We start from the raw sequence: 14,592 nt of genomic DNA, 5'->3' as shown, positions 1-14,592 counted from the left end.
AGGGCAGGGCTGGGGGGACGGTCAGCGGGCTGCAAGGCCGCCTCTAGCCAAACAGGGAAGGAACAGAAGCGGCAACAGAATCAGAATCCCTCACCCTCGGAGATGGAGGAAACCCCGGGGAAGTTCTGCTTCGACCCTCACGCGGGTGAGGAAACCGCAGCCCACTACGGAGGAGGCTGCATGCTCCATTCCGGAGCTCACCCCTGCCCCGCCAGAGCCCTGCGTCGGGGGGACCCACAGCCCAGCCTCCCCCCAGCCCTCGGCCACGCCCACATGCTAAGGACAAGGGTCCCTGCAGGAGACTCCTACATGAAGAAATGGTCACTATCCCTGTCCCATTTTGCAGCTTTCAGAATATTTTAGGGGCCTTTGGCGCTGCCTCCTCCCTCCTCATTAGCTGGAAGTTAAAAGAACTCTCCTGAAAAACAAAAAACTGGACATGATTAGGGTGCCCAAGGGTTGCCAGCGGACAGCTTACCTTCCCGCTTCGCAGAGCTTGCGTGTGAAGCCCCAAAACCCGGCGCGGGGCAGGAGCCGGCGCGGCCGGGCTGGAGAAGCGCTAGCGGGATGTCTATTTGAGAGCCTGTTTAAAACTGAGACATTCACCTAATGGGAAAATTCGAAAAGAATTCAACTGGATTTGTCCTTGTTAAACTAACATTAAGGATGTTTAACAGCTGTCTCGGGCACATCACATTAAAATCTGGAGATAGACTTGACAAACTAATGGTTTTGTTTGTCGTTGGGAGAGTGGGGGAAGGGAGGGGACAGGCAGAGCGCGTGGGCGACGCTCTCGGAGCCGCTGCACCGCCCGGCTTCCTGCTCGGACAAGCCCGTTTCCCTGCCTGGAGACCCACCTGTGTGATGGGACCCCAGCAAGGGACGGGCTGAGACAAAGGCCCGTCCCTGCACCCACCGCGCCAGCCCAGCTGGGCCCACACTGGTGACGGGCTGCAGGGAGGTGGAACCGGGAGAGGGGACTGGAGGGAGACAGGCCCCCAGAAGTCCACAGCGTGGCCTTTGAATCAATCTAAGCAAGTTTAGGGTTAGGGTTAGGGCGCCGATTCTGGGATGGCCCCGCTCATTTCTATATCCATTGCCACCCATTCATTCATTCACCGTCATTCACTCCTTCATTCTGCGAACGTTTGTTCAATGTCTGGACACTCGTGGCGCAGCCAGAGGTGACCACACACAGCCGTGGAGGCCAGGACATGGAAAGGGCAGAACTCCGAGGGGGCGTGGAAGGCTCCCGGCACAGCCTTGGCGAAGGGGGTGGGGAAGCCTCGCGTGGACGGTCTCGACCTCGGCAAGCGAGCGAGCGTGCTATGTTTGGGCCTGATTGCCCGTGCCGGCGTCACGTTGGGGATTCTCTGCAAACTGAACGCGGTGACAATGTAGGCCAGGGTGAGGGACCTGCGGCCTCAAGCCCACATGTGGCCCTCCAGCTCCCCAAGTGTCGCCTCTCGGCTGAACCCAAACGTCGTGTAAATCCTTCATTAAAAGGATTTGTTCTGTAAATTCAGATCAGATCAAAAGGCTGCACTGAAGGAGTGCAGTAGGTGGCTGGGAGGTGGGCAGGACGAGGGGCTCTGGGGCTGGGGAGGGCTGGGCAGGCCACCTGCCCCTGGTCCCCACTCCCCTCGGGCCCCTGTCAGAGGAATCCTCTTCCTCTTCCCAGAGCCATCACGCTGGAGAACACCCTTGTCATCCTGTCAACCGTGGCTCCCGACGCCGGCCGCTACTACGTGCAGGCTGTTAATGACAAGAACGGCGATAACAAGACCAGCCAGCCCATCACTCTCGCCGTGGAGAGTAAGTAAGCGGCAGGGCCTGGCACCCGTCACCGAGCGGGTCATTAAATCTCGGGAATGGTGCTCCAGGGGGCTACTGGGAAGACGGAGCAGCAGGGGATGGGGGCGGGAGGCAGGGCCCTCCCAAGGCAGAGAGGATGAGAAGGGGCTGAGCCTGGAACCCATGACGTGTCTGGGGTGCTGCATTGGGAGAGGGGGCGCTCAGCATGACTGTTAGCAGGGCCACCGGCGACCGAGGGCTGGTGGGACAGAGCGAGAGAGCCTGTCCGCGGTGGGTTCCAGCCACCGCCGGTGCTCAGGTGCTGACCGGGAGAGCACTGGGGGTGATCAGGAGATCGCAGCTTGTTTTTAAAGAAATATACTAACTGCCTCTATGCGGCTGGCACATAAAAAATGCTGTCTCTACTCGGAGCCAGGCGGTCCCCACTAATGGGAACATGGTCCCTCCTCTGCCTAAAAGTGCCCCCTGCCCATCCTCAGACAGCCCCAGCTCCCCGGGAGAGGGAGGCAAATCTCTCCCCAGGAGAACTCAGTACCCAGTGAGACACACGTGAAGGGGTGACTCCTCGCGTGTGCTGTGACAAAGAGACATTTGTCTGGCTGAGACTGGAGCCAGATTTCTCTGCAGTGACGAGATGCTGGGATGTCCCCCCACCATGGCCCGGTTCTCCATGCCGGCCTAGACCCTCCCTCCACGCTCCATCCCCGAGACAGAGAAGGTGGGGTGGGTGGCTTGGGAGGGGAGCTCAGAGCTTCCTGCAGCAGCTGAGCTGCCGCTCGAGCTGGGGGAGCCAGATGTTCACGTCCCTCCACATCTGTACAACGCCCGCTCCCAAAGCAAGTCTCATTTATCATCCCTGATAGCGCTGGTAGACACCCGTCAGCTGCAAGATAAGGGTGTGGACAGCGTGGGGACTTGTGCACCCTTCCTCTGATCCCAGCCTCTGCCTGCCAGTGCCCAGAGGGCCCAGAACGTTCCCGGCCCCATCCATCCCCATTGCTGTGCCTTGCAAACTCCAGCAGGACCCCTTCCTGCTGCCCCAGCTAAATCCTTCCCCCACCCTGGCTCCAGTCTGCTTAGAAAGAGTTCTGGAGGCAGGGAGGAGAATTCCATTCCGGATACTGACCCATCAGGGTCGCAGGTGTGGCCTCTGACACTGACCTGGGCCAGGGTCTCAGCCAAGTCCCAACAGCCTGGGCCCCGGCCCATGACCAGGGGCTGCTGTTTCTACAGGAAAAAGGAATTTAGTCATGGGAGGGATATGCTTTTCCCTAACAGGTGCTGATCACCTATTTTGCAGGGATCAGATTTCCTGGAGTCTCATGGAATCCGGTCATTTGATAAGAAGCAATGTCAGAGATAGGGTCAGATATACGGGAGTGGTTCATGGTCCGAGTCAAAGCCAGACATCTTCCTGGGTGACTCAGTTTACCCTGAGACCCCAGGTCAGGGGCCTTCCTCTCTGTGCCCCTCCTCCAGCATCCAGCCCTTCCTCACAGGAGTTAAACCCGCTGCTCCCCTGGCTGACTTTGGGGGTCTTCCGCTCTCTGCTCTATCTCACACCACCCCAGCCCTCCAGCTGGCCCCAAGGGGGCGGGCAGGGCCGCTCTGCCCCCCTCCGTCCACCCGAGCCTCACCCACTCATCTGCTTCTCCTGCCCCGATACCCCGGCTCCTGCTCTCACGTGGTGATTTGTACTGAATTGAGAGCAGAATCCGCTGATTTTTAGCTCATTTCTCTTCCCGAGAGTGACTGCTCTTCAAAACCCTGTTGCTCTCCCTGAAATCCCCCAGCCCGCCCGCCTGCCACCCAACCTGTGGGGAGCAGGTGCCACCACACCCACCACCAGCGCCCCTCTCCTCCTTCCCCTCGCCCCTCCCTCTCTCTCCCCTCGACACCCCTTCCCCCACCCCTCGTGCCCCTCTGAAGTGGGGAAGGAAGGAGCAAGCCCAGTGACCCCAGGAGTTGCCCTCCGCTCAGGGTGACCCCGACGACCTCACCTGGACTGTCACAGCTCCTGGAAACTCCATGCCCCAGTGGTCACCCCACACCTGGAGATCGCACTGTCCCGTGGAAACAGAATGTGAGCCACAGAAGGAATTTTAAGTTTTCCAGTAGTCCCATTTTTTACAAAGTAAAAAGAAATAGATGACATTCATTTTATTAATATATTTAACCCAACATAACCAAAATATTATCATTTTAACAGTGTAAAAAATATTAATGGAGTATCTTACATTGTTTTCTTTTTTTTTTTTTTTGCATACTAAGTCTTTGAAATCCTGTGTATTTCACACTCGCTGCACATCTCAATCCGGATGTTAAATTTGCATCTGAAATACGTGATCTGTATCCAGATTTCATAAAATTTATAGCTGAAAAGGTAGAGTCGTATGCGCAAGTTGTTCCGCACATACTTAAAGGTGTTCTAATCACTGAATTGGGGATCCTAATTAAATGTAAATTAGTTAAAATTAAATGGCATTAAATCAAAGGGGCAGCAGCCACACTTCACGAGCACAGCAGGCACGAGTGGCCCGTGGCCTGGTGTTGTGAGGAGAGGGGAGTGGCTAACACCCCTGCCCCAGCGCTCTGAGCACCTGTGGCCCAGGGCAGTCGCGTGGTCCCTAAGCCTCAGTTTCCTCATCTGTAAAGGGATGCCGAGGCGATTCGCGGAGAATGGCTCACGGCAGATGTCCCTTGTTGTGGCTCTTATGCAAAGCGTCCAGGGGCAGCGGGATCCAACTTTGTCCCCATGTGGGGAGCGCCTTCTGCTTCCTCCCACCCAGGGCCCCGTCCGTGGCAGGAGCTCCCGTGGAAGGTGCTCCCCGCTTTGCTCAGGCTTGCCCGTGGTTTTCACAGCTTGACCCCGGGGCCCCGTTCGCCCCAGTATCCTGCTGGGGCTGAAGCAACCTTCACTCACCCTGCGCTGGCTTCAGTCCCAGCCGTGGCAGGGAGCGGCTGAGTCACCTGAGTGGCCTCCTCCCAGGCCCCAGATCTCGGCCACCGGCTCAGGCAGGGCTGGCAGTCCTGGGGGCCACCCATAGGCACGAGCTGGGTAGAGAGAGTGTTCCCCACCACCCCCTGCCAGCTGCAGACTTTTTTATTCTAGGCCATCTTGTCCTTTCCACCTTCAAGGACTGTCCCTGCTTGAGCCTCCGTCCAGGGCATGGGTTTAGTGAGGCTGGTCCTGCGTTGGGTGCCTGAGCCTGGTCGGGCTGCTCCCACCCCGGCCGGTCACCAAGAGACCTGGTGAGAGAGGGAGATGACTGAGCACCGTGCTCCCCAGCAGAGCACTCGTGACCGTACGCGTGTCCTGCGGAGGGTGGGTCCATGCTGCCCCGGCCGTCTCCACCATCCTCCGTCCACCCCGAGCTGTCCCTTCTGCCTCCAGCTCACACCAGCGGCCCGTTCTATCGGCGCCCCCATGTCTCCCACCCCCACGGCCCTCTCCGTCTTCATCCCCAGATCCAGATCCAGGCTCCCACCGGCTGCCCTGCCCCCGACGTGCAGCTCTGCTGGTCCCCATGCCAGGCATCCCCTGTTCCCTGAGCTTCCGGGACCTGCCGCCACACTCTCTGTCCCGAGGTTCTCCCTGCCGCCGTCACTTCTTCTTCGTCCCCCCAAAGTGATCAAGCCCCCTGTCTAGTTCTCAGCCCTCCATTCTCCCCCGTTCCCCTGGCTCCCTGGATCTCGCCAGCCTCCTGCTCTTGCCTGGTGCACCTGCACACGTGGCCGCAGGTCCCCGTCACCAGCGGGCTCCCGCCTTGCGTCTCTAAGCGTCTCCTTCAGACGTCCTGCCGCCATCTCTGCCCCAGTGAGACAGAATCCAAACTCGCCTCCCTTCTTTGAAAGCCAGTTCCCCTGGGCTCCCCTTTTCCTCCTACGCCGTCTCCAAACCTTCGTCACCTCTGTCTCCCTCCAGCCCTACACCAGCCCCACACCCCGTTGATAGTCCTCCCATCTGACCTCCGTTCCCACCGTACCCACCTCGGAAGACTTTGAGCCCAGAGCCGGACTTACAGATCCTCTGGGCTCTGGCCCTGACCTAACCTCTCCCAGTGGAAGTGGGTTTCCTCTCACCTGCCTGCTCTGGTCTATTGGATGCACTGTGTTAAGAAAGATTCTGAGGACACATCTGGGCTCCGCCAGGAAAAGGGCCGTCACCAATCAGCATTTTCTCCTGGAAGGGGCAGCATGTGGCCGGGACCCATCACCTCTGCCCAGCAGATGTCGTCCCTTGTCCATCCTAGTGCTCTGCGGGCCCCACGGAGTGGCACCCACACCCTCGCTCACGCAGTGCTCCCATTGTGGAACGCCCTTCCTCCTCTCACTTCGCTGAGTCTCGCATCTGCCAGGAAGCCGTCCCCACACCCAGTCCCGGGAAGTGCCTGAGGCCTTGCCTGGCCCCTGGAGGGCTTAACCTTTGCGTCCTCTCCCTCCGTCACGAGGCCCCCGTGGCCTGTCACCCCACCCTCTGTGGCCTCTGGTTCATCACCTGTTCTGGGGATGGTGGGAAGAGCTCGCCCCCGCACAGGCAGACAAATCCCCAAGAGGAGAGACTGTCATTTATTGAGCACCTACTGTGTGCCGGGTACTCGGCACTCACCCAGGCCAGCTTAGCCACCCCCACGTGGACCCTCCTTCCCAGCACCCATCACACGCATCTTTAATTCCTCAGGCCCGTCAGCACTGACCTGACGTCCTCCCGGAAGGTACCCTCTGTGAGGACAGACCCCTGTCATCTCGCCCCGTGGGGACTCTCCAGTACACAGCCCGGCACGGGCCAAGCACTCACGCAGGAAAGACTCGTTGAGCCGGGGCTGAACTCACACAGCCCCGAGAGGTTGTGGTTTTTATTCTCACTTTGCCATTGACAAGACTGAGGCTCAGGAGTGAAGTGACCGGGACACCTGGGCAGAGCCAGGCTTTGAACCCAGGCCTTCCTGACCCCGCAGGCCCCTGTAGCGCCCCCGCCCCGGGCCCTGCAGGCTCCCACCTGGGCCTGGGCACGTGTTCCCGTCCCTTGCTGGGTGTCAGCCGCCGTCCGTCCCTCCTGGAGCCAGCGAGCAGCCCGAGCCCGGGGCAGCCCTCGTATTTCTAACCGCGGAGCTCGCCTCCCCGAGGGCTCTCTGTTTACCTGGCCGCGCCGGGTGGCGCTCCGGCCCGGGCTCTAACTGTCTGTCTCCTCCTCATGCCCCATTAATCTGGGCCGCGGTACCTGCGCACCCCGCATGCAATAAACAACTTAGAGCACACTTTTATGGATTCAGCTATATCAGCAGCTTTCAATCCGATCGCTCTTTATGGCACCTACATGAGGCTTTTATATCGTTGCAATTATTTTGCTTTATATGCTTCCTTTCTTTCCCCTTCATTTTACTTTATTTTTTACGTTTTATTCCCATTGTTTCCGGGCCTTTTCCAGCAGGGCCTGGAGTCATGGCAGGAAAACCTGCCTGGGGGCTGACCGGGGGGGCCCAGAGTTCCCTCCCTCCTCCCCATAAAGGATGTCCCATCACTCTCACCGCTGGGCCCTGCATGTCCTCGTGGCCTGCTCCCTCTAGAACCTTCTGGAAGGGTGCCAACTGGACAGATTTGTCGTGAGAGTAAAAGCCCTCGGAGATTGTATTTTCAGGAGCCGTGGAGCAGGCGCACAGAGAATATTGGAGTTTCTGCCAATACTGGGCCTACGCTGACCCACCGAGATAAAAACCTGGCCCCTTCTTAAAGATCTCAGAAAGTATAAAAGGAAATGCTACCACCTCTATTAGAAGAGTCTGGGGTCTTTTCTCTTTTCTTTTCTTTTTCAATAAAACCCACTCATGGGACGTTCTTGTTAGCTTTGGTCATTGATCCCAGCAGCAGTATGGTGGCAACTCTAGTTCCAGTCACTCGTCCACTTAACAGATGTCTGTGAGCACCTACTGTGTGCCAGCCGTCGTTCTCCGTGACCATCTGAGTCGGCTTGGGCTGCCGTAACGGTGCCATGGGCTGGGGGGCTTGAGCCGCAGACGGCTACGATCTCTCAGTTGCGGAAGTTGAAAGTCCGAGATCAGGGCTCCTGCGTGGACAGGTTCCCTTCTGGCCTGCACACGGCTGCTCTCACTGTGTCCTCACGTCGCAGAGAGAGAGAGAGAGCAAGCTCTGGTCTCTTCGTCTCCTTCTAAGGACACTAATCCCATGAAGGGAGCCCCCCACCGTGACATCATCTAAACCTAGCCACCCCTCCAACACCCCCCTCCTAATACCATCACGTTGGGGGCTGGGGCTTCCACATGTGAATTGCTGGGGGTACAATTCAGTCCACAGCAAAGACCCACGAGGTTCCTGCCTCAGGGACTGTATCGGTCTCCTACAGCCGCCATAACAAAGGACCACCTGCTGGGCAGCGTATTAAACAGGAATTTGTTCTATCACCGTCTGGAGACCACACGTCTGAGATGAGGGTGTTGGCAGGGCCACACTCTCTGAAGGTTCTGCGGGAGGACACTTCCTCGCCTCTTGCTAGTTTCTGGTGTTGCTGGCCGTCTGTGGCATCTCTTGACTTGGAGACACATCACTCCAGTCCCGTCTTCCTGCAGCACCTGGCTGTGTGTCTGGGTCTAAATTTCCCTCTTCTTATAAGGACACCAGTCATATTGCATCTGGAGCCCACCCCGATCCATGCGACCTTGGCTTAACTAATTACGTCTACTTATTTGCAAGTAAAGGTCACACTTGCAGCTGCCATGTAGACTTGAATTTGTGGGGTGGGAAGGACGTTATTCAACCTGGCACGGAGTCTGTGTCCTCGGAGAGGAGGCAGGTGGTGAAGAACTAAACCAGCACGGTAGACCCAGGCAGAGGGAAGGATTTGGAAGAGAACAGGACAGGACAGGGTGGTGATGGAGGGAGGACGTGGCTGCTTTACAGGAGGTGTGGGGTGACCTTCAGGGTCAGCAGTGTCTTCAGTGGGCTCTCCCTGGGCACTCGTGTAGCAACTCGTCAGCAGAGGAAGAGGAGGGATCAGATACTCCCGGGGTCAGCGTCTGGAGGTTCAGTTCTGGGGCTGCCCCGTGGCCACCTGCTCCACTCCATGAGGTCAGAGCTCTCCTGTGGCATCAGCCTCTAATGGGGCCGGGCAGGAATGGGGTTTCTGACCTTCACACAGAGCTAACATCTGACCTCTCCCCAGATGTCGGGGGGCCTGCAGACCCCATTGCGCCCACCATCATCATCCCTCCCAAGAACACCAGCGTGGTGGCCGGGACCTCAGAGGTTACCATGGAGTGTGTGGCCAATGCCAGGTGGGTGGTATCCCCCCATCCCCCACCCCAGCTTCCATCTCTGCTAACTCTGCTGCTGCCCCCAAACTGTGGGCTTCGAGGAGAGCAGCCTCAATCCAGAGAGAGCTGGACGCCGTGTCACACGAGAACATGTGAGGGGAGGAGGGACGGCAGAGGGTTGCTGTATGCAAGCAGAGCCCGCTCCTTCTCTGTGGCCCTAGAGGACCAGGCCCTGGTGGGAGTTCCGAGGAAGCAGATGTCAGCCCAGGACATCTGGGGCCCAGGGAACAGCCCAGAGGGGGGCAGGCGGCCTCTCAAAGCAGAGCCCTGTGTGCACACGAGTGTGCAAGAGGGAGTATAAAAGGGGAACACTTCCCATGGTGGTTGAGAGTATGGACTTGGCAGGAGGGCAGAGCTGGGGTCAGGGGCCACTGCGGCCCCTTTCCAGCTGTGTGCAGCCCTCACCTGTCCTGCACAGGAAACAGTTAAACAACCCCTGAGCTCCCTGTGCAGGCACGAGACACAGTGCCTTCCCAGACAACCTCCTTTCTCCCAACAAGCACATGGCCTAGGTGTCACCCCAAAACCCCGAGAGGTCAGGCAACCCATAGCAGAGTCGAAACGCAGCTGGCCACCCCAAGACCCATGCTCTCTGCCATGCCTGGCCTCAGTCTCCTCATCTGTGAAATGGGAACGAGCTGAACACCAGCCTCCCCGTAAGGCGTGTAGGCAGCACGCTGACCCCAGCTGACCTGGCACTCGTAAGTGCTCAGCAAAAGTAAACTGATGTGACGGGCGGAGAGCTAGACCGATGATCCCAAGTCCCCTGGAGCGGAAGATTCCCAGCAAGTGTGTCCCTGTGGCAGCGTCTCTGAGAGGGGAAGCACTGCCAGGAGGAACCTGGCCCGAGAAAGGCCCCGAGAAGACCCTGAGGGAAGAACCTGCCCAACTTCATCCAAGCCAGTGTTTCCCGAACTTACACAACCACAGACCCTGTTCCACGGGACCCCCGCGGGACACCCCGTGGGACCAGCACAGACCCACTTTGGAAGAGCCGTCCTCTGGGGTCCCCCGAGGGCTGCGCAGATGTGCCCGGGCAGACCAAACCTCAGGGGTTTAGGGTGCAGGGCTTGGGAATGGAGGGAAGGGGGCCAAACTCACACCGCTGGTCGTCTCTCACAGTGAGGGGCGGGCTTGTCTGTCCGTCTGCCTGTGTTTGCCCTCCCCACGCTTCGGGTATTTCACGTTTCTCTCGGTTTGCTTCCCCGACCCTCACGGCTTCCTTGCTGCCGCTGCCTGGCTGGGTGGGGCACCGCACACAGGGCAGTCCAGAGGGAGGGGAGCGGGACAGCTGCTTGCCGGCCTTGCCACAGCTGCTCAGCCAAGTTGTCACCCTGCAGCCGGCCCTGTTCCAAGCGATGCACTTGTTTTAATGGATCCATCTTCACGCTCACCCAGTAGACAGGCACAGTTATGTCCATTTTCCAGATGAGGACACTGAGGCCCCAAGATCGTGCATCTAGAAAGTGGCCAGGAGGCATGCAACCCCAGGCGGGCCCTCGGGCCTCCAGAAGTCCTGGTGGCTGAACACCCGCCTCCCCTTGCCCCCTGCAGGCCCCTGATCAAGCTGCACATCATTTGGAAGAAGGACGGGGTGCCGCTGTCGGGCGGCATCAGCGACTACAACCGCCGGCTGACCATCCCCAACCCCACGGGCAGCGACGCCGGCTACTATCAGTGCGAGGCCGTCCTGCGCAGCAGCAGCGTCCCCACTGTGGTCCGGGGCGCCTACCTCTCTGTGTTGGGTGAGCACGGCAGGGCTCCTGGGGCTGCCCCGAGGGTTAGGGGCCGCTCAGCTGGTGGCCTGCTTAAGGGTGGCCCCCACAGTGGCTGGATCAAAAGGAGCATGGCTCTGATCCCCTCCCCGGGCCTTCCTCCTGCAGAGCCGCCTCAGTTTGTCAAGGAGCCGGAGAGACACATCACGGCGGAGATGGAGAAGGTGGTGGACATCCCCTGTCGGGCCAAAGGTAATGGGGTGGTGCGGCCGGCGGGGCACAGAGATCCCAGGCCTTCAGCCTCCCCCATCCCCGCCACGGACATTTCGACACCCCACCCCCTCTCAAAGCCGCGTCGCCCAGCAGAGAGTCCGTCTGCCTGAGAGCGGGCACCGGGACACGATCGGGCCAAATCACCACACTCTCCGCCTGGAAATCAGCGCTTGCACTGCCGTAACTCGAGGGGTACAAATGAACCCAAATCACCGTAATTTCAGGACGGGTGACAGACCCAAACTGCCCATAATTTGGCAGTTGTAGACAATGCCACATTACTGTAATGCCAGCACCAGCGGGCGCTGGGCGCGGCTCGCCTGAGACGTGCCTCTTAAGCTCAGCCTGTTTCCCGGCCATTTTGCGCGTCCCCTCCGACCGCTCTTCCTACTTCACGCCCCTTGTCGGAGCCGCTGAGGAGTTTCTGCTTTCCCGTCCCCACCCTCCCTCCATCGGATTCAGCCGAGCCCAGCGGTGGCCCGTGGCCAGAGTGAAATCCGCTGATGGAGCGAGCCGGGTGTGCGAGACGGGAGGCGTTGGGCAAAGGGGCCAAGTGCAGCTCTGCAGGGGCAGCCGCGGGGTGACCGATGCCCCCCCTTCTGCCACTCTGCAAGGGGAAGGCAAAGACCATTCACTCCCGCAACAGATACTTCTGGAGGGCTCCCCGCGTGCCGACATTGCTCGCGGGGCCGGGAGAGACGGAGCGAACCGCACGGACAGACCCCTGTGCACGCAGGACTTGGATTCCTGGGGGCGAGGCGGGCAGGACAATCAACACGTAAAGATACCTTATTTCATTCCATCTGGAATGCCACGGGTTGGAAGATGCCCCGTTGCTTTATGTACCACTAAGAAAGAAAAAAGGCTGCCAATTAAATTACGACATGCTGTCGATCGGAAGACACCTCCTGATCCCGGAGAGGTGGCGACGTGAAGGAAAGCGCCCGGTGGCGCGGGTGAAATACGGCGTCGTATAATGTCGGGGCGGGAGAGCGCTGGGAAGGGAAGGCAGCAGCCCGGGGGGCGCAGAGCGACGGGCGCTGCTCGGACGGGGTGTGGCGAACTTCTCCGGGGACGTGACTTTGGAGCAGCCGCCCAGGGAGGCTGAGGGGAGGGCTGGGGGCAGCGTGCCAGGCCGAGGGTGTGGGAGCCCCCGGGCACCTCTACGTGCAGCGGGCTTGGGAAACGGTCCCCGCTCGGAGGTCCCCAGAGCTCTGCTAGACACTGCATGAAAAATAAGAAATGAGTTTGTCCAATCCAGAATTCCATGCTACACTGACCCCGGTGGCACTTCTTAGAAGGTTCTAGAGGCCCAGACACACAGGGACCCTCTTGCAGACTTCCAGCCCCAGCCTTCGCCCTTCACCCGAGCACCCCTCCCGGGTGGTGAGGGAGGCAGGCAGGAGGCGCTGACAGAGGCCCGCGTCTCACCCACAGGCGTGCCGCCGCCCTCCATCACCTGGTACAAAGACGCGGCCGTGGTGGAGGTGGAGAAGCTGACCCGCTTCCGGCAGCGTGGCGACGGCAGCCTGCAGATCAGCGGCCTGGTGCCAGACGACACCGGCATGTTCCAGTGCTTCGCCCGCAACGCCGCTGGCGAGGTGCAAACCTCCACCTACCTGGCCGTCACCAGTAAGTGGGGCCTTCCCTGCCCTGCCCCTGAGCCCTGCTTGCCCAGGACGCGGCTTTCCTGCAAGCTGAGGGCCCTTCTGAGAACAGCACACTCCGTTCTGCCAAGATGGGATCCCTGGAGACTGTCCCTCGTGCAGCAGCTCGGTGGCACCAGCCAGGCGTGCCTACTGCTCCTGCAGCCCTGAGTCCAGAGCTGCGGGGGGGTCTCCAGTCCCTGGAAGTTCTCTCCCCAGTGTCCTGGAGCCCAGGATGGCCCACTGGCCCTTTGAGAAAAGGAGCTGTGAAGCCACAGGTTCCAGCTCTGGCCTCTCACCTGCCCCTGGGGGCCGGGGCCAGGCTGAAGCAACCCCGTCCCAGGCGAGAGGACCTGTTCATTTTGCAAAGAAGAGAACCAGCGCCTTTAACTTAGTTCCCCCACTGGCAAAACCCTTTCCCCTCTTGGAGTCTCTGTTGGGGGTTGGATAGCTGCTCCGCCGCTTCATGGAGCTGTTTTAGCCATCAGAGGGCACCGAGCGGCCCCGCCCAACAGCGCACAGCTCTGTGCAAGTGCGAAGCGCCCGTGGTCTCGCACCAGCAGCAAAAGCCATTCGGGGGCCTCCCCCAGCCCTGCCGGGTTCAGGCCCAGACCCACAGAGGCCCCACGCCAGGCGGCCACAGGGCAGAGGGAGCTGGCTCTGCCCCCAGGGGGGGTACTAGGAGCTGCCGTCTTGCTTCTCGCTTCCGAATGCGAGTGTCTCGCCCTGCTCCCGCGCCCCCAGCGAGATCCTTCCTGGAGCGCTGGGGTTAGGGAAGGGGCAGAATGGGGAGGTTGTGCTGACAGCTGAAGAGCCACAAACCCAAGCAGGCCGAGGGGAGCCCTCGGGGCTCTTAGAAAGGGGTGAAGTCCCTCGTTGGCCACGGCCGTTTCTCTTTTGAGAAGCCAGAGCCTTCATTTCATGCAAGGATGCATTCCACTTACCTTGCCGTGGACGATTGAGCTGCCCTCTGAGGTCCTCTGTTTCCCCCACAGGAAGGCCTGAGAATCAAAGCAGGGTGGGGACTGGCATCCCCTTGGTACTTCCGTAGGGCAGGCGAAGGGGGAAGCCTTCATGGGCCCTCAGGGCTCCTCCCAACACTGGGGCTCCCTCAGGACGCCGGCATCCTCACCTGCAGCGGGCCCCACACCACGGCAGGGGGAGGAGCGGGACCTGGCCCTCTGGCTGTGGGGGCTTCTCCTGGGGTTTGGCTGAGAGGTCCCACTGTCTCTGTTTGCAGGCATCGCCCCCAACATCACCAGAGGCCCCCTGGACAGCACAGTGATCGACGGCATGTCAGTGGTGCTGGCATGTGAGACCTCAGGAGCACCCCGGCCGGCTATCACTTGGCAGAAAGGTAGATGAGACAAACCTTCAGAAGGTGTGGCCATGTGACAGACTAGGACAGTCTTCAGAACTAGGTTCTGGAGCCAGCCAGGTTGGGTTTCCCACGTACAGTTGTGAAGGTTGTATACTGCACAACCCAAGAGAGCATCTTTCACATCACAATATGCACTACATGCTGGGCTCAAGGCCCAGCTCTACATCTCCCAAGCCCTGTGACCTTGAGTGAGTTATTGACTCACCCCAAGCCTCAGGTCCCCCATCCATGAACTGAAAACAGGAATGTGTGTACCTCGGGGTGCTGTGAAGACTAGGCGGTAGCGTGCATGCAAAGGGCCTGCATTGCGCTGGGAAGCCGTGGGTACTTGATACTAACACTATTCCGGAGGTGTGGTTGTCAGTGCAGGTAGGAGACTGTCCCTCGTCCCTGGGCGGCCCAGCAAAGCCCAAGCTGTCCACCTGAGTCCGTGT

At 59.7% G+C, this 14,592-nt stretch overlaps 1 protein-coding gene across 1 annotated transcript in view; it reads left to right on the top strand.

Moving 5' to 3' along the window:
- SDK2 (sidekick cell adhesion molecule 2) overlaps positions 1-14,592 on the top strand; it is a 150,985-nt gene that overhangs the window by 67,155 nt on the left and 69,238 nt on the right. Inside the window, exons 5-10 of the mRNA XM_012662229.1 lie at positions 1,682-1,815; positions 8,993-9,104; positions 10,698-10,888; positions 11,027-11,110; positions 12,569-12,763; positions 14,018-14,134. Of these exons, the coding sequence (XP_012517683.1) occupies positions 1,682-1,815; positions 8,993-9,104; positions 10,698-10,888; positions 11,027-11,110; positions 12,569-12,763; positions 14,018-14,134 (833 nt within the window). The remainder of the gene's footprint in view (positions 1-1,681; positions 1,816-8,992; positions 9,105-10,697; positions 10,889-11,026; positions 11,111-12,568; positions 12,764-14,017; positions 14,135-14,592) is intronic.

The sequence above is a fragment of the Propithecus coquereli genome, unplaced genomic scaffold, assembly GCF_000956105.1.
Source record: "Propithecus coquereli isolate 6110/MARCELLA unplaced genomic scaffold, Pcoq_1.0 Scaffold76, whole genome shotgun sequence".
NCBI lineage: Eukaryota > Metazoa > Chordata > Mammalia > Primates > Indriidae > Propithecus > Propithecus coquereli.
This window is presented reverse-complemented; position numbering and strand designations above follow the sequence as displayed.